This window comes from Nematostella vectensis, chromosome 5 (genome assembly GCF_932526225.1).
Source record: "Nematostella vectensis chromosome 5, jaNemVect1.1, whole genome shotgun sequence".
Lineage (NCBI taxonomy): Eukaryota > Metazoa > Cnidaria > Anthozoa > Actiniaria > Edwardsiidae > Nematostella > Nematostella vectensis.
In genome coordinates, this window is record NC_064038.1 from 4,636,050 (window position 1) to 4,655,099 (window position 19,050).

Genomic DNA, 19,050 nt, shown 5'->3' on the forward strand with positions numbered 1-19,050 from the left:
AAAAGCATCTGTGGCTTCGGGAAATACAGGAAGTACTGTCTTTTCCCCCTATCCGCACAACAGTATACAGTATCACGCCAGTAAATGTGTGAAATTCTACCAGTATTTATTTGGCGAGATACTCCTTTCACTTTTCTGTAGAATAAGGAAGAAAAGCAAGGAGAGTGATAAGCGCGCACCCGAGGCCACCAGTTAAACGGTTCCTACAGTTAGAAACTGTTCATCTTGTAGCACTTGCACATATTCATGATGCGGTCGTTTACAGACGTTGAAGTAAATAGGTGGAGCGGCCCGCTCACCGTGGTTCTTGGTATCCCCAACAGGCTTGTCACATAAGCAGTTTCTTTCGTCTTCTTTCTTTTCTCTTGATCCAGCTATTGAGTGTGTATATTTGGTATACTTGTGCTGGCTACATGTAGCTTTTCTATCATTTGACGACTTTTAGTGAGTATCGACGCGTGATTTTCACTTCCCGAAAATTATCGGCCATTTTAATAGCGCAAGATAATCCGTGATTTAATCAGATTTTTTTGGCTCCATAGCCTATCTTGTAAAGATTCCCCGAAACTACTGCTGAAATAAGTTTTTCTTATTTTTGTTAAAAGGCGCAAAGTGAAACAAGCGTGCCGTTATTTATTCTTGACTACTTCCGGTTCAAAATCCGTCACCGTAAAAGTTACAAAATGAAAAATTTGCGGTTACTTTCAGAATTCTTTGGTTAATATACATTCTTTGATGTATATTTTATTCGTCTATGAGTACACTTTCTCAAAATGTGCGAGTTTATTTATTTTTTGGAAAAAAATAGTTTACTTCCGGTTCAAAATGGCGGCCAAATCAATATTCATTATTAATAAGAAATTAAAGCCGAATTGAGCTTGGCTCTATAACCTATATTGTAAGGGGTATTAAAAACTATCACTATGCTAAAATTGGTAACTTTAGCAAAAAGTGTGCAATTCAAGGTAAAATCGGCACATATCCGCCGGACTATAACACAAACATAGAAGAATGACGTGACATCTGCGACGAGGCATTCGTAATATTGCTATAAGGGTGGCAAATCTTGATTCAAAACGACTGACTTTTATGTTACATTTATTCTCTTCTTTTCCCTAGCGAGAGCAAATATTCGAACACTGAGGAACTTATTGTATTATGGTAGGCATATTATCAATGTTTATAAAGTTGAGGATGAGGAGGGTTTCCCTGCTAGCAGAGGCCTCTTTTCTCTGTATTTCGCAGCGAAATACAGAGAGTATTTCGCAGCGAAATACAGAGAAAAGAGGCCTCTGCTAGCAGGGAAGAGGAGGGTAGTTTCGTGTCTAAATGTCTTTTTAACGAAGATATTTAGCTTAAGAAAATTTTTAATATTGTCATCCTCCAGTATCTTTCCAAATTATAACAAATGTTCTAAAAGTTTAATAAGTTTACATGCACAGAAGGAAATACCACGTAATGCAATAACTTGACATTTATTTCAAGACATTTTATTTATTACATTTAACATTTTATATATTCAATTATGTCTCATTTGGAAGATCCGTTTTCATTCAATGGTTCTAATACATATATAAACATCACCGTCTTTGATCTGGATTTATAATGTAATAAATTAACTTTATAAATAAATATAAAAATAATTGAAAATCACAGAATCCTTTATTTAAAGGACTTTCCAATATTCTTAAATTCTCGAGGTGAAAAACTCCTTTGTTAAGGCCTCTCGCGGGTAACTGTTTTACAAATTCGTTCAAATTAAACCCGTTTACAGTAGCGTTTCAAAGCGTGCGATCGTTCTGGTCTCTGGCGAATATAATCACCAATGCTTCTTCACATTACAAGAAAACTAAGAGGCACAGCCACAACCCTTCTGTCCATTTGCTTATAACTTTAGAAGAAAAATCCCCCTCCCCTCCGGCCCATATTGGCGCTTACATATACCTTTTAGAAATATCTGTTTGGTCATAGCAAACAGTACTTAGTTTCTTATGCAAAGTGCAACATTCGTTACAGTCTCCACCGACACTTAAGTCTTATCTAAGTTAGCCATTCATGATTGCATGATCGCAGCTTGATTGCTTGCTTGATTGGCAGGTACTAGTTGGCTAACTTCATAAAACTGGGCATGGTTGCATGCGCCAAATTTTTAATCCATGAATAAACAACCTGCAGTTTCTTTTCTCTCATTATATAGGACAAAGATGTGAAGTTAAAAAATAGGTTATCGTTGACATTGAAAATAAGCATGCATCTATGCTGCTGAGAAAGTGCACATAGTCATAGGTATCATGGACAAAGAAACAAACAAGTGGGTGTGTGTGCACCCCGACACGCCACACATAAAAGATATAAGATATTTTGGGCTTTGTGTTTTGTACAATAATCATATCTAATAACTTAACACTATACAGGCTCATTGGCTACTCGTTTCCTAAGTTTTTCATTGAAAATTGCATCTAGTTTCTTGTTCCGCTGATACGCAGACAGACTAGAACATATCAATAGAATCACTGCAGTGGCCTGAAAAACAAAGCCTTTTTTAGACTAGTGTTAAAGAGCAGACAGACAGAGAATCCTGCTGTGTGGCAAATCATATAAGCACATTTCAAACAATCAGGAGTTGAGGATATAGTTGCAGCTTTCATGCCCGTTTGAAAGCCCACTTTCAGAATTTGGACATGTTCAAACTGGGAATGATAGCTGATGAATAGTTTCTGTTTGAATGCATGCATGATAGTCAGTTAGTGCAGATCATAGGAAAAAAATCAACACAAGGCTGAAATAGATAATTGGATAATACAGAATTTATACAAATTGTTATATCAAAAAGAATGTAGCTATCATTCACTGTGTCTTTTACCTCAAATGTCCAAAAGTTCCTTTTCTCTAACCATTTTACATGTGCACAACTGAAAAGAAAATACCATAAAGTCTTCAAATATCAAATTCATAGTGAAAGACAAGTATATAGGAAGGCTACATGCATTGAGAATCAGCTAAAACTTTAATTTATTTATATCTATAATGACACCATCCCATTAATCCCAAAAAGGTAGAAGAGTCTTTTAGGATATAAAGTTCTACCAACTGCTATCTGTTAGAGTCATACCTGAAATTTTATGAAAAGTCAGCTGATTGGTGAGTTTTAGTGCTCTAAAAAATTGCTCTGACCACACCCAATGTGCCATCTCTTAGAGATAAGAATTGCTGTTGGATTCACCCAAATTGCTTATCTCTTAGAGTCAAAATTGGCCAATTATCACCTCCAACAGGGAGTCCCCCCCCCACCTGCAAAGAACTTTCCCAAATTATCACAGCTGTGATAATTTGGGAAAGTTGAAACTTGTGATACAGTTGTGATATGTGCACAGCATATGAGTTCCCATCAAATACCTTTTGTAAACTTTCTTTTTACTTTTCTTGCACAAAACTAGTTGCTTGTTTCCAGTGATAAGGCACACAGGACTCACCCTCTAAAATCAAGGCATGTGTTCTTAATAAGTGTAACTTCATATCAATGGTATTCTAACATGTTTTACGGACATAATGCAAAAAGTTTACTTACTGTACTTATATACTCTCTAATCTTTTATATTAAGTATGTACTCTTTATATTCTTAGCTCACCTTTTCATACCTGCTACAGTGGATACACTCTCCAATTATTTCTACAGATTCGTTTTCCCAACAAAAATGGGAATGCCTTACACTTGACGTATCATTGACTGTTGATACATACAAAAAAAAAACAATTGGAATTTGGTAAGATTAGTAGGTTAAGCAGATTGAAACCATAGCACAAAGACGTAAAAAAACCCGCAATACTTCTCTCAAAGTCTCACCTTTCCATCGCGATAACACATTTTCCCTTGTTTGTTTCCAAGTTGAATGTATTTTTCTGCTAATATTTTTCGTGAAAGGTGACGTTGTTGATCGTGGCTTCGGTTGTTTGGCGACAGAAGACGGTTCGGGATCCTTCGAAACTGAATAACTATTTCGAAATAAGACCATAAATTGTTAGCTAGATTATTTAGGCGGTTTATAAAGTTATCACTCCAGTACTACGTACCCTAGATGCACAATCAATAAGAGAAATAAGACAGTAACTACAGCCATCGCTGCTATCCGCCATTGCTTCATTTCCGTTTGTGTCGATTTCAGTTTTCGGGCTGCCTGTGGTTTGATAAAATTGCGTGCGCCTTGTTTTGAGTGACCGTCACATGACGATTGTCTATTTCAAGATGGCTGTGGAAATGTGCTTCTTAGGCAAAGGTTTCCGATGCTTAGTGCTGTTTCTGTTCATATTACAGCTATTTACTCCGGTCTTTTCCATTAAAAGAAAGGTATGTATGTGTTTTTTTCCGTCGCACTTATTTTTTAGCCATCTAGTGCAAAAGTTCATGCAAAAGTACAATCCGAAAAAGATTTCTTGACGTTTCTCAACCTAAATATCCGTCCCGTCTCTATATTGAAGTCTGCAAAATTACACATATTTATACTAATAGCACTGTTCCCTTAGTGGATTTAATGAGGCTGTCAATGTTCAAGTATTGTACTACCAGTGGTGCTTATTCTATAAGGAGGAGCACTAAGGGAGGGTCTACAGAGTTAAAAAAAACCCTCTTGGACTGGCTATGGGAAGTGCTTTGTGCAAAAATAAAAACTGTCTTTAGAAAAAGCAAAAAAAAAAAACTTTCTTCAGAGTAAGAACACTTTAGACTGTGGGGGCCATAGTTAATTTATGATTGGTGGGGGGGGGGGGGCAGGGCATACATGTCAACTCTCCCGCATTAGGCGGGAGTCTCAAGATTTTGGACCCCTTCTCCCGCTCTCCCGCGTTAAGCACCAAATCTCCCGCTTTTTAGAGATTTTTATCGGTTCCAAAAAATTATTCTATAGAAAATTGTTATTTTGCCTATTTTTTATTAATGGAAATATTTGAAACAATAATTCCATAAGGCTGAACCCACCCCTTCCCCTCAAAAATTAATATACCCCACCCCTCCCCCCAAAATATTCTCAAGCCTTGAAATTTTCAGAGGTTGACAGGTATGTCAGGGGGGCACAAGACCCCTCAAGGTCTCCAGTCTCCAGTAAATGTATGTCCTCAGCTTGGCCATCTGCATTGACTATAGTTGCAAGTTAAGGATTCCTGTGCTTTGAATGTATACGTTAATTAATTTTTTATTTCAGTTGAATCTCCAGGAATACCTATGTCCTCCGAAAATACAAGAATGCAAGGATAAGAACATCAGCCTTGTGTACGTGTCAGCAGAGAGTGCCGATCATGACAATGTGGTACATTTTGTGTGGAGTGGATTCCAAGGACCAAGCATAATCAATGCTTACTCGGAGAAGCTTCCCGAAAAGCATGCCAAACCAGGGCTAAATGTGAAATGGGAAAATCTTTTCAAAAATGACACTGAAGGAGCATTGGAGTTTACTCCAAAAGTAGACTACATCACAGCCTTTTCATTATCATCTGTACTGCAGTTTGCAGACCCAAAAGATGAGATATATTTTACCAAGACAGGAGGTGTAATCGAACACAACTTGAGGTCTGTCCAGTGGAGAAAAGTGATACTTGACAAGGATAATGACAATGCCACATTTGTTGGAGAATTTCTTGGTGGAACAATTTCTTTTTCTGTAAGTACAGTCGTACCTTTCATGCCCAATTAATAGACAGAGTATCCACAGCTCCAAGATCTAAGGGCATAAGTGTGTGTGGCAATCTTAGCACTGTAGATTTACTGGATCTCTTGTGGTATCACCCTTGCCCTGCGGCCATCCCATTTAGGCCCTTATTTACAGCCAATTTAAGCCATAAAGGTTGAACGGTCAGGTGTGCAGTGGGTGGTGGCATGTTATAAGCTAGATACTATGGACAGTAGGTAGTGGTATGTTATAAGCTAGATATCTAGCATGGACAGACTTTTTTGGGGGATAACAATGTCTGGTGGCAGTGGGAGAGAGTGAAATTGCTCTTTTATTCTTCCAGTAAAGTCTGTAAATTGGCCCTTGAATGTTCAAAAGGCCACAATGGCCATGACTAGGGAATTCCTCTTGTGTGGCAAATCATTGAGAACGTTTCAAATGATCATGATACTGGAGTTCAAGATAGTAGCATATTTCGTGCATGTTTGAAAGCCAAATATCCTCAGCTATTATTGAGTAGATACAAGATCCTAAATCCTAAAACAATATTATACTATCTTATGAGTTCTTTTTGGTAGTATTTGTGATCTCTCTTATTCCATTACTTTTTTATCTACCCATGCACTGATATGAACCAGTTTCTTCAAGCAGACATTGCTTTTTTATTAATTGTTATCCTTCTTGTCATTGCAGTGTGCTGCTGCTGATCATGATGACAGGGATGAAGAACCCCCACGCCCCCGCTATAGCAGTAACTCTACACGCTTTACAGTAAACTTGAGTCATCTGAAAACAAATAGCACTGACCGCCTTGCTCTGGAATTTGTTTCTGTTGTGAAGAGTGAAGAATCCATGCCCTCTTGTAGTAGGGAATTTCAATCTATTGATGATGAGCATTCTCCAGGAATCTTCAGAACAGTTGTTATCAACAATACTTATGCAACTTATAGTTCATTTATATCCTGGAAACCAGTTATGTACACAAAGCTAGACCGTGGCTTAAAAACGCAACTCCCTGCATTTAACTACTTATATAAAAACGGGAAATTCGAGCAAACAAAGATTAGCAGTAAGCATTGTTTTGATCTCACGGAGAGAAAGACTTTGCTGCCAAAGATCATACTAGGAGCCATGTCAAAAGATATTATAACATATCCTATAAGGCTCTCATCGGGGCAGAAGAAAGATGGCTGGTATAAAGCAACACAGCTACTAAGCTGGTAAGATTTTAGCTAAAAAGTCATGGTGGGAAATAACCAGATATTAATTAGAAGGGTTGTCTCTAAGCAACTGTTTGTTGCGCCTGCCAGCAAATGTTGGCAGCTGGGGAGACGCAATAGAATATGTATATACTGAGTTGTTTTATCTTACAGAAGTTGACCAAAAAGCAAATGAAAACTACAGAAACCATAAAAAAAAAAAAGCATTGGGCTAACAACATAAAGCTTTTTGTTAAAACTCTAATAACTGAATACTTAGTATAAGAGTGATGATCATTGGGCTTTAACCAGAAGAATGGTGATTTTTGTTATAAAATGTCTTCTTGTACTTTAATACTGTATACTGGCAATGGGTTTTCTTACAATTAGATAATTGTGTTTTTCAGATGTTAGCAATATCAGAAGAATAAGTGAGTATTTGTTTTATATACAATATGCATTACGGTGCTGTTTTTTTTTTCAGGTCCGGACAAGCTGGTTGTGGACAACCTCTCTTTGACTCCATTTCCAAGACATTGTACATCACCATCATTGCTGGATTAGGGATACCAGCATTGATTATTCTAGGTGGTAGCATTTATGTGTGTGTAAAAAAATATAAAGATAGAAAAACAGCTTCCTCATATGGAAGAATTAATTGAGTTCATTAAAGCATTCATAAAATAATTAGTGAAATTGTACAAAACATTGAAAGTAGCAGTATGTACATCACTTAGGCGCATACCCAGGATTTGCTGGGGGGGATGGGGGGCGCAGTCATAGGTATATCAGAAAAGGATAGTATTCAAGCTGGGGGGAGGGCGCAGCCTGGCACTAATACCATAATGGATTCCAGCTAAACTTCAGAATACCCGTCCATTTATTCAAGTACCATTGTGAACATTGTGGATTCTTTGTGGACAGGTATCCTAAAGTTGCTCCTGTATTCTAGGCCTAGTATGATTGCAGTTCCTGGTAAAAGTGGCCCTTGCAGACTAAAAATACATTTATTCTTTTTTTTTAAAGAAAAAAAAAACACACAAAAAAAGAAAGGGTTTCCAATAAGATCTGCATTAAAATACCTTAATATGTACAATCTATAATTGGCAACTTCTGGCCTTACACAGGTTTTTATTGCCTCGCCGCAGACTTTCGAAAGTCTCTTAGGGCTACTTGTAAATGCAAACTAGTAAAAGTGCAAAGAGATGTGTGAGGTTTTGGGGCCACAGTAGTACTGTAACTTTCATCTAAAATCACAAATGGTACATATGAAAACAAAGATAACATTGAAACTTTATTTGCCCAACTTCAAAACCATTTTGAAGGACTTTTTAGTAAGCCGAGTATTAGGTCATATATATATTTTTGTTACACATTGTGTGCAGAAATCTCAAATGAGTCCTCAAAAAGTAACAAAGAAATAATGCACATAGAATACATATTACTAATTTGATAATAAAAGATTGTTTGCAAATGTAAGTTGTATGTATGCTGAGGGGGGTGGGGGGGTACAGTCATAGGTATCATAAAATATTAGGATAGGGTAATATAAACAATGGATGCTAAGCTAGTTTGATACATATTTGTCTTGCAAAGAGATCATTCTTTTTTTCATGGAATTAGAACGTATTTGCTAAGATTTGCTTATTTGGGTTTTGCGTTGTCCCGGAAAACAGTTTCTAAAAAAGAGTTGCATTACCCCCTCCCCCCTTTTTTTCCGGGTCAGCCGTATCATAAAGCAGGAAGCTTCGCCCACGGATATGCAATTTTCGCAACCATTCACCCAGAATAGTAGACACAGATCATAAGCCAAGTAGGTGTCCTTTCCTTTTTGTTTGTAGATCCATCCTAGCCAACGAGCTCTTGGGGCCTAGGGAAGCACGGTCCCTAAGAGCGGCGCGTAGGAAGCTAAACCATCCTTGTTAGCTTCAATGATGAAGGGTGAAGGGATGCCAAAGGTGAAGTGGGGGGGGGGGGGGGGACTTCGAGAAAAATAGATGGGGGTGCTTGACAGCAAAATCAATTTTAACCCTAAAAAAACTAAGGGCGTGGGCAACAACAAACCTTACCCCTAAGAGGTAGTACATAGGGTGTGGTCGAAGGGATTTTTAACCCTGAGAGATAGTTGCCCTCCCGGGGGGGGGGGGGGGGTGATGGGTGTGCACCCTGCCCCTGATGTGCACTGTGCTGTACGTGCCTGATATTTTTAAGCTTAATGCTTTAACATCATCAAGTATGTATTGTTAGACTTTTATTGTTTTTTTTTTAGGGGGGGGGGGTATTAGGGTTTTCCCAACAATCTTTACAGGTGCCTCTAAACCGAATCCCTAGTGCAGCCCAGAGCGCTGAGATGCTGGCTCGTCCCTGAGTCAACTTGCCTGAATAAACACACAGTACAGGAGTACCACAGGTAGACCAATCCAATAAAGAAAATACCGTGTATGAGGTTGCTTGGGTTTCCTGTGGCGAGAATATAAAGCACAAAATGGCGGACACGAGGGCTGCCTGTATGAACGGCTGGTCTTATATTTTCGTCGGATGGTTTAAATCAAAGGTAATATTGGTAGCACATTAGATGTTAGGCTTTAATAAAGATTCACATTGCATTAATGGACATTATTCAACTCACTACAATAATATAAAACGAGGATTTTGAGAGTTTACAAAATCGGCCACGCTAACCATAAAGGCATGATATCGAACTTTTCTGGCACTTTGATATTTATACGATATTTATCACTCATCTAAAATCGGATATAAATCAGATTTTTTCACATGGTTCTAGTATCAGATATTTAGTCGATATTATAACAAAGCTCACAAATCTAATTTCTGATATTTGTCATATCTTATACCCTTAGAACTGCCATGTTGAACCTAGATTATTGCATCTAATGACTTGATAATATAATATTAGATAATATTACAAGATTTACACATAGATAGTCCATCTAATTACTGATATATACCAGATACTATAACTTAAAAACTGCTGTGTTGAACCTTGATTATTGCATCTCATGACTGGATAATATCATATAATATCACATATAGACTCGTTCTACAAACGTGAAAGTCACAGTAGATTTTGTAATCAAATATCCGATAATATCAAGGGGTCCAGCAGAGAGGACGAAGGAATCTCTATAGATATCTAGTAGATTCTTATAAGATAATCTCCGATAATATCACAATATCGAGGGGTAGAGCAGGTGGAAGGAGAGGATGTAAATAGACATCTTAAAGATTCTAATAAGATAATCTCCGATAAAATCACAATATTGAGGGGTAGAGCAGATGGAAGGAGAGGATCTAAATAGACATCTAGTAGATTCTAATAAGATAATCTCCGATAATATCACAATATCGAGGGGTAGAGCAGATGGAAGGAGAGGATCTAAATAGACATCTAGTAGATTCTAATAAGATAATCTCCGATAAAATCACAATATTGAGGGGTAGAGCAGATGGAAGGGGAGGATCTAAATAGACATCTAGTAGATTCTAATAAGATACAGTAATCTCCAATAATATCACAATATCGAGGGGAAGAGCAGATGGAAGGGGAGGATCTAAATAGACATCTAGTAGATTCTAATAAGATAATCTCCGATAATATCACAATATCAAGGGGTCCAGCAGAAGAAAGAAGAGGATCTAAATAGACATCTAGTAGATTCTAATAAGATAATCTCCGATAGTATCACAATATCAAGGGGTCCAGTAGATGGAAGAAAGGTATCTAAATAGATATCTAGTAGATTCTAATAAGATAATCTCCTATAGCAACACAATATCGAGGGTCCAGCAGAGGGAAGGAGGGTATCTAAATAGACGACTAATAGATTAAATAAGATAATCTCCGATAATATCACAATATTGAGGGATGAGGAGAGGAAACGGGTCTAACCACTATCTAATAGCATATAATTTATGGAAAACAATGATAATATCCTAATCTCAATATCAGATATCAGTGATAACGCTAACCATGGCCGCGCTTATAAGTACTTAAAACCCGGCCCTACCAATCGATAATTCCGAAAATCAACAAAAACCAATAGTAATAGGTAAAAATCAATATCAATCAAAAGATTTATATCGGAAATCAATAGAAATCGATAACATGAAACTGTGTTAGTATCGATGTAACTTATTATCGATTTTTATCGAAAAATATTGAAATTATCAATTATTATTGATTATATTGATAAGTATCAATTTATGTCCATTCTTTCGTAATGTTATCCCCTCAACCGGCATGATCAATTGTTTGACTGTGTTTCTTCAAATAAAATCAGATAGACAAGGTAAGATAAACAAAGGGAGTCATTATATCGCTTCAAAAGTGAAGTATCAAGCCATTTGTGCTGGTATTAACAGAGCAACGTAACTCTCGGAATGCCAGCACAAATGGCTTGATACTTCACCCAGACCATATTTAAGACTCCACTGTCAGGTCAGAATATTTTTGAGAGTTTAACGATTTTATTTCGTAGTTTAGTGAACGGCTTATTTCAATCCCATATGTTTACTGTAAACCATGACACACAACATATTGGGAACCACTATAATATATTCATACACACAGTGAGCTTGGGGTACCTGTGGAAATACAAAATACTTAAGTTGTTATGATTTATGGTGTTGTGTAGTGGCGCGTAAATAAAGCTATTCTTTCGAAGTTAGTATTTTCTAACTATCACTGATCATGTTTGTGCTGAGGAAGTACAGTTATAAATAATTAAGTCAGAAATATCTCATTATTTATTATATACATATGATTTCAATTTGAGATACTAAGGAACTAAGGAGTAGCACCATCTTAACCTGAATTATACACAGTATTTCACATTACTAGCATATACCAACAAACACACTTTAGCGACTTATATGGTTATTAGATGAAAAACCAATGAGGGAGGATTGATATAATTGATATGTGGGCTAGATCTATTATTGTTGCAGGGCTAGTGTGTGGGGTGGACTGACTGACATGTTTTTGTACCATACAGTAGGATCTTAACTGCCTGTTTCACAGTCATATGGAAATGAACATGCCTTTCATTTATTTTACTTTGCTTTTCTTTTCTAAAAATACCCTTCAGATTCCCAATTAATTCTTAACATCATAGAGGCAAAATGATGCACTAAAGCAACCTTAAACCCCTGGAATGTAAAGTATCTTAATTTATTCACAGGTACCCCAAGCTCACTGTTTGTATGGATAAATTATAGTGGTTCATGTTACGTTTTGTATGTCATGGCTTACAGTAAAGATATGCAGTCACAGATTTCTTTTCCAAAGGTAGAAGCTGTGGCCTGCATTATCTTTATTTTTTGTTTTTACAGACCTGAAGACATTGTACTATGAGTGATACAAAAGAATGGCAAGGCTCTGGTTCAGTTAAGGAGGAACCTCAAACTCATGGCACACACCAAACACCAATCAGCAAACCAAAGCTAAAGGCTGAACAAGAACTCTTTGATTTAAGTAGTATTGTTGATAGTGTGTTACATGAACTACAAACTAAGCAACAAAGGTGTGAAGAAAGTGGTAAAAGCTTAGGCCAATCTGGAGTTCTTCAAAGACACTTCATGATTCACTCAGGACAGAAACCATACAAATGTGATGAATGTGGGAAGTGCTTTGCTCAATCCTTGAAACTGAAAAAACACCTTATTACTCACTTAACACTAAAAAAACACAAATGTGGTCAATGTGGTAAATGCTTTGATCGATCTACAAGCCTAAAAATACACCTGTTGACTCACTCAGGACACAAACCCCACCAATGTAATAAATGTGGCAAATGCTTTTCTCAATCTGGATACCTGAAAACACATCTGATGATTCACTCAGGTCTGAAACCACACAAATGTAGCGAATGTGGAAAATGCTTTGCATTGCCCTCAAACCTGAAAGCACACCTAAAGATTCACTCAGGACAGAAACCACACAAATGTGATGAATGCGGAAAGTGCTTTGCTCAATCCTCGTCCCTGAAAACCCACCTGATAACTCACTCAGAACAGAAACCACACAAATGTGATGAATGTGGAAAGTGTTTTGCTCGATCCTCGTCCCTGAAAACTCACCTTATAACTCACTCAAAACAAAAACCACCGAAATGAATTTGGAAAGTGCTTTTGCTCAGTCCTTTAACCTGGCAACCAACCTTAAAACTCACTCGGGGCCAAAACCACATAAATGTGGTCAATGTTGTAAATGCTTTGCCTTATCCAGACTCTTGAAAAGACACTAAAGAGTCACTCTGAAAAAGAAACCACAAAAATGTGATGAATGTGGATGCCAATCTGGACACTTTAAACGACACCTTCTGCCCCCCTCAGGAGTCTAGTTCGTCCATCCAGAGGATGATGACCATGACATCACTTCAGTTGCATTTGGTGGTGGGCACGGAGATGACTGATCAGTCCTATTTGGGCACGGAAACGTCTTCCGCCATGGGATCTGAGGGTGGCGTGACTTTGGTTTGCCTCTGTTTTCTGATCGCTCTTTTCTTCTATGCCAGTTCCACTCTTGTGCTCTTGTAGTGGCTGGCACCTTTGTGGAGTAAGCTGCACCATGTGGATCGCTCTTGTGCTTCCGTAGTGGCTGACACCTTTGTGGAGTAAGCTGCACCATGTGGATCGCTCTTGTGCTTTCGTAGTGGCTGGCACCTTTGTGGAGTAAGCTGCACCATGTGGATCGCTCTTGTGCTTTCGAAGTGGCTGGCACCTTTGTGGAGTAAGCTGCACCATGTGGATCGCTCTTGTGCTCTTGTAGTGGCTGGCACCTTTGTGGAGTAAGCTGCACCATGTGGATCGCTCTTGTGCTTCCGTAGCGGCTGACACCTTTGTGGAGTAAGCTGCGCCATGTGGATCGCTCTTGTGCTGCTGTCTCCCAGCTGTTGACATCAATGTTGAAGCTCTTCAAATTTGCCTTCAGGTTATCCTTGAAGTGCTTTTATTGGCTGCCAGTAGATCTCTTTCCAGAAAATACACCAATGTGAGGAATGTGGAAAGCGCTTTGCTCAATCTGGACACTTAAAAACACATTATTTTGAGTCTTGCATTCAGGACTGAAACTGCATTGATGTGAGCAATGTGTGATAAAAAGTCAAAACACATGATGAGCCTTTTGTTTTTAATTCAATATTTTGAACAATAATTGGAAGTGTGTTTGTTTACAAGAACAAAAATAAAGTTAACAAAAATATACTGTCAAATTATCTGTGATACATCCTTGTATCACACCTTGTTTAACTCTTCCAGGAGTGTAACTGTGAATACACAGTATACAAAACTCACCATTAAAGCTTCCTCGAAAACGCACAATGTTATCTGGCATTCCAGGCACATGTAAATGAGCAAGCATAATTTGGTGCAAACAGCATTACTTGGGTACACCCAAAGCTCACCATTTTTAAAACATTAGGGCTTGTATTCTTGAATCCAGTCAGATATAAAATTAAATGTTTTGAGGATAATGAGGGAGGGAGAGAAATTTCCAATATCTTAATAAGAAGGGTTTGAAAGTTTATGAATTTAGAAAGGTGGGTTTTAAAGGCTCAGGTGCGGTTATGATCAGAGACCCAGTAGTCTTTACGGGTCCTCCCACCCCAAAGCACAGCCGAAGAAAGTATGCCGGAGTTGATAGACTTTGTAAATGCTTTTTATTTTCATCTTCCAAATGGTATGTGGTTCGTATGGACCCTATAAAACGCGCGTTCGCGTGAATAACTCAAATCTGTAATATTGAGGTATTTTGGTAAACCAAAAAAGGAAAAAGGCCTTGAACTGAATAGCCCGGGACGAGTAATTCGTGACGTAGATCGAGATGTCAACCAGACAATGTCATCCCAAAAGCCCTTCTTATTTCTGCGCAAGCGTCGCCAAAGGAAACTCCACATTGTGTAGTTCCAGAAAATATCCATACCCCCCCCCCCCCCCCCTATTGAGGGGGTCGGAGGTATGATCCCCCACCCCTCTGGAAGTTCCACCCCCCTGGAAAAAAATGAATACAGTAACTGTTAAGGAAAAGGGAATTTTGCGCCTCCCCTCTGTAAATTCCTGGGCGTTTGAACCTCCCCCCCCCCCCCCTGGAAATCCCAATCCCCTCAATGAGGGGCGGGTATGGATATTTCGGAGCGCGCTGATTGGTCAATAAAAAACGTACCGAATCACTTCCGATAGCCTCCAAGTAGTCCCGATCCCGAAAAGATGTTACAAAGTTTAGCCGCGAAAAATTTTCTGCGGCAATAATAGAAACAAGAACAAATCTAAGACATATCATGAATGGGGCAACCTAATCGCGATAAATAAAAGTAAGTAATTTGAATTTGAATTTTTCGGTGTCGACTTGGAGAACGGATTTGAAAGATGGCGACATTCTCACGAGCGTGCGCTGTTTTTAAAATCTCGCTTCATTGTGGGTAGCATGGCAATGGAAAACACTTCGCCAATATTTTATTGCATTGCCGTCTCTGAATTTTAACGGTTTTAAGGAAAATACGTTGTTTTAGATTTTCCCGCCAAAACTTGGAATTATTCACTTTCGCGCGGCCAGGACAATTTTCAAAGATCTGTAGAAAATTCAAATTTCAATCAAATTCAATACCCTTCTCAGAAAGTTTATCTATGCTTTTTTTTGGCCAAGAGCATCTTATGCCCAGGATGCAATCGCAGGCCCGTACCCAGGGGGGGAGGGGGTGCAGTGCGAACGCACCCAGGAAAAATTAGGTCCCATTTTTCGGATTTCGCACCCCTCCAAGAAAAATCCTGGGTACGGGCCTGAATCGTGGCAGTTGTGGTTGAATGCTCAAACCACAATTGTGCGCACTGCTTTTTGACCAATGTTTAGAACCCTAAAGTGTTCTCGTTAAAAAATATTCTACCTCAAGCAAAATTGAATTCCCGTTTTTTAGCCTTTGCTGGGTTTCCTGTGTTCTAAACAGAAGATAAAGCCTGAAACCAGGAAGGCCGCTGACCACAGCATTGCACCACGCTTCGTTCCTTTTCACGTCTTGTAAATCGACGTACTATACGATCAAAATGCGTCTCGAAAAATGCTATTTCTGTTCCTCTACAGTCTATCCGGGTCACGGAATTTCTTTTATAAGGAACGACTGTAAGGTAAGGGCAATTTGCTCTTAAATAGATTTCTGGAATTGACCTCAGAAAGGCATTTTGTGACGCCTGGAGTCCATAACAAACTTAGTTTTAACTTATATGTTTATTTTTTTCACGTGGTCGAAGTCATTAGAGTTTGCACTTTCCTGATCAATGTTTATTCTTAGGCAGGTTTTCAGGCATTCATTTAGCAACCTTAACAACGACAGTTTTATGTTTTAAAGGAAGTTTGATTGATCCACGGTTTACACTGCCGTATTGCCCGGCCTGTTTAATCGATAAAAATCGATAACTAAAAACAAATCGATAAACCGGAATTTATCTATGATCTTACTTTATCGATATCGGTTGGATCGGAAGATTGATGATAATCGCTACTCACACGATCCTTCCAAATTGGTCGTATCAATTATGTGTGTTGTGTTTGGTAATATTGGTCTCTGTATTTTGTTAGATAATTATATAGGGGCCTCGCAATTTTTCTGTTATTGACTGATTTTATCGATTGGAATTGATTATCTGTTCTATCAACCTAACAGGATGGGCATATTGGCGAATAGAATACACAGAAAATACATTGAACGAAACAGAAATATCTGTCAAATAACCATGTTTCCATATTAGGACAATGAGTGATAGTCATGAATAAAGCATTCTAGATAGTACATATTGTCTTAAAAGATAAGACTCATGGAAATAAGAGCTGTGCATCTTATCTTTTGAGACATTGTTTTCGCCTTTATTATCTACAATGTTTCAGAATCTATGTTTTAATTATACCTAGCTCATGACTGATATAGCTATGGTGACAATTTGCAGCACAAATTTTGATAGGGTTAGAAAAGGTTTCCAGTTATCTGTCGATTGATACAAATCACTGTCTTTATAAAGCTAGTTAAATTCAATCCTAGGCTTTTAAGTCCTTTACAGTACCGGACCAATCATCATAACCTCCACTTGTGAGTATTCGAGACTCGTGCATATTATACTCAAGGCTAAGTTGCGAGTATCCACTTACAGTATATCATAAGCTTTAGCATGTCTGGGAGTTATTGATTGTTTGTGTAGTTCTGTTACCTTAATTAGGGGCTTAACACTTGCAAGTAGAAATTATTATACTCTGTGCCCGTACTGTACCTTCTTAAAGTAAACTTAAGGTAAACTACAGATATCTGATTAAACTGTTTTTTTTTCCATTTGAATTCAGGTTTTTAGGTTTTGTCGCTCAAAATGCCACAAAAACTTTAAAATGAAAAGGAATCCACGAAAAATGAAATGGACCAAAGCATTCAGAAAAGCTGCTGGTAAAGATTTGGCCATTGTAAGTAATCATAGGATATTCCATTATAAATAACCCCACCCCTAGCACTGTTCTATGCCATTGTAAGTAATATATGAATATTCCACTATTACAAATAACCACACCTCTACCATGCTATGCTAAAATTCCATTAAAATGTAGTTTATCATAAAAAAAATACTAAAATTCAATTCAATTCAGTAGTATTAGTAAAATTGAGAAGTTTAAAAAATAAGAAAATGAATATTTTAAACTGAACATTTTTACAAGGAAATCTGGCGTGTCCAGGTTTGGCTTGGCGTTTTTGCTATATATATATATATTTTTGTAAAAATAAAAATTTTGCTGTTTTAATAATTACGACATAATAAATACGAATCAGGGCTGATTCATATATACTGTATATATATTCAAGCACTTTTAGCATGATAATGGTCTATCCTAAGTTACTCGACATCAAACAATTATTCTGTCATTGATAATCCCACCTCTGGCAGTACTCATCACACACTCAGTGGGATGCCTGTGCACTAATCCCTAGTCTCCCTCCTCAGGACTCCACATTCGAATTTGAGAAAAAGCGAAATGTCCCTATGAAATACAACAGAGAATTGTGGTCTAACACAGGTAAATATTGACCAATCAATGGCAGAGGATGGGGAGGTGCGGGGGTAGTTTTTTTTTTCTTTTTTTTCTTTTTACATGAACACAGGGTTTACATGTACTTCAGTATGTATCAAGTGTTTCATTTTTTTAGCACCCCCCCCCCCCTCCCCACTTTTGGACCACTTTGCTGTCCCTGTCAATAAATAGAAGTTATAACAATGTTCTAAAATGTTAATCTTAGTTTGAATAATTGTGTACCTATTTGTATTCCCTTTTGTTTAGTTCGGGCCATGAAAAGAATTGAAGAAATCAAACAGAAGAGACAGGCGCAACATATCAAGAACAGGTGTCCCTACTATCTCTAGATGCATATTTGTCTCCTCTTAAAATCATCAAGAAAAATTATCCCTGAGCTTACAGTAGAAATAAGAACCTTCATTTTATATAACTATGACAATAAATTTTAATGTGCGTTTATGTTGCTCCAGGTAAATCTAATTACATAGATTTAGAAAAAAAAACTATCTATTACTGTGTGTTGTATGTCGCTTTTAATGCTTTATTTCCTAATGAATTCAGACTTAAACCAAACAAAGAACTTGTCAAAGAGGTGGACAAGAAGGAGGTCCAGCAAAATATCAGTCTTATATCACAACCAGGTTAGTCTTATATATCACAACCAGCATATAGCAGCATACCAATTAAACATTTGCACACTCATACTCATATACCAATTCCCTTGTTTTGTGTATTAGGAAGATGCAGATGTTTCTTTACACATTCTCCATTAGACAAGCATGTATCAAAAGAAAAGATTGTAAAAACTTTGCGCAGGTTCTAAAAGAATTTTTTTTGCAGTTCCCAAAAGAAAGGCATCCCAGAAGATTTCCCAAGTCATGCGGGAGGCAGATCCCATGGACATGGAAGAGTAATAAGATTATCCTTAGAGGGATGCAGACATTGGCTGTTACATGTGACAGATTTGCTAAACATAGCGGCAAGGCTGGGCGAAGAGCACTCATGTAACACTGTAGCAAATCTAATTTGTACATAAATAAAGGAGTAAGACTTGGCAGGATTGGTTTATGAGAAATTTCAGGATTTTTAAGAAGAGGATCAACATTACTGTTTACCTATGAACTCGCACTAT

General features: G+C 37.8%; 3 protein-coding genes across 3 annotated transcripts; 2 read left to right on the forward strand and 1 right to left on the reverse strand.

Annotated features, from left to right (window-relative positions):
* Positions 1 to 1,459: 1,459 nt before the first annotated feature.
* Positions 1,460 to 4,182, reverse strand: LOC116616142 (protein JTB). The gene is made up of 6 exons (XM_032378054.2): positions 4,072 to 4,182; positions 3,845 to 3,993; positions 3,630 to 3,727; positions 3,397 to 3,476; positions 2,864 to 2,912; positions 1,460 to 2,523 (listed from the first exon to the last, which is right to left on the reverse strand). Exons 1-6 carry the CDS (start codon positions 4,140 to 4,142, stop codon positions 2,407 to 2,409), a joined length of 564 nt encoding a protein of 187 aa, XP_032233945.2. The 5' UTR covers positions 4,143 to 4,182; the 3' UTR covers positions 1,460 to 2,406.
* Positions 4,183 to 4,193: 11 nt separating this feature from the next.
* On the forward strand, positions 4,194 to 8,333 carry LOC5509151 (glycosylated lysosomal membrane protein B). Its single transcript, XM_032378053.2, has 4 exons — positions 4,194 to 4,345; positions 5,196 to 5,651; positions 6,354 to 6,880; positions 7,344 to 8,333. Exons 1-4 carry the CDS (start codon positions 4,223 to 4,225, stop codon positions 7,519 to 7,521), a joined length of 1,284 nt encoding a protein of 427 aa, XP_032233944.2. The 5' UTR covers positions 4,194 to 4,222; the 3' UTR covers positions 7,522 to 8,333.
* Positions 8,334 to 15,843: 7,510 nt separating this feature from the next.
* On the forward strand, positions 15,844 to 18,975 carry LOC5509163 (probable ribosome biogenesis protein RLP24). The gene is made up of 6 exons (XM_001629638.3): positions 15,844 to 15,997; positions 17,202 to 17,315; positions 17,849 to 17,921; positions 18,183 to 18,246; positions 18,480 to 18,559; positions 18,759 to 18,975. Exons 1-6 carry the CDS (start codon positions 15,917 to 15,919, stop codon positions 18,830 to 18,832), a joined length of 486 nt encoding a protein of 161 aa, XP_001629688.3. The 5' UTR covers positions 15,844 to 15,916; the 3' UTR covers positions 18,833 to 18,975.
* Positions 18,976 to 19,050: the final 75 nt, after the last annotated feature.

What these genes read in the sequence shown, in the direction of transcription:
- LOC5509151 (XM_032378053.2), top strand. Translation starts at nt 4,223, where the DNA reads ATGACGATTGTCTATTTCAAGATGGCTGTGGAAATGTGCTTCTTAGGC. An exon ending in TCTTTTCCATTAAAAGAAAG is followed by an intron (nt 4,346 to 5,195) that starts GTATGTATGTGT and finishes TTTTTATTTCAG; the next exon opens with TTGAATCTCCAGGAATACCT. An exon ending in GCAACACAGCTACTAAGCTG is followed by an intron (nt 6,881 to 7,343) that starts GTAAGATTTTAG and finishes TTTTTTTTTCAG; the next exon opens with GTCCGGACAAGCTGGTTGTG.
- LOC5509163 (XM_001629638.3), top strand. Translation starts at nt 15,917, where the DNA reads ATGCGTCTCGAAAAATGCTATTTCTGTTCCTCTACAGTCTATCCGGGT. An exon ending in AGAATTGTGGTCTAACACAG is followed by an intron (nt 17,922 to 18,182) that starts GTAAATATTGAC and finishes CCTTTTGTTTAG; the next exon opens with TTCGGGCCATGAAAAGAATT. An exon ending in GCGCAACATATCAAGAACAG is followed by an intron (nt 18,247 to 18,479) that starts GTGTCCCTACTA and finishes TAATGAATTCAG; the next exon opens with ACTTAAACCAAACAAAGAAC.
- LOC116616142 (XM_032378054.2), bottom strand. Translation starts at nt 4,142, where the DNA reads ATGAAGCAATGGCGGATAGCAGCGATGGCTGTAGTTACTGTCTTATTT. An exon ending in TTATTGATTGTGCATCTAGG is followed by an intron (nt 3,994 to 4,071) that starts GTACGTAGTACT and finishes ATTTCGAAATAG; the next exon opens with TTATTCAGTTTCGAAGGATC. An exon ending in GGAACTTTTGGACATTTGAG is followed by an intron (nt 2,524 to 2,863) that starts GTAAAAGACACA and finishes TTTGTTTTTCAG; the next exon opens with GCCACTGCAGTGATTCTATT.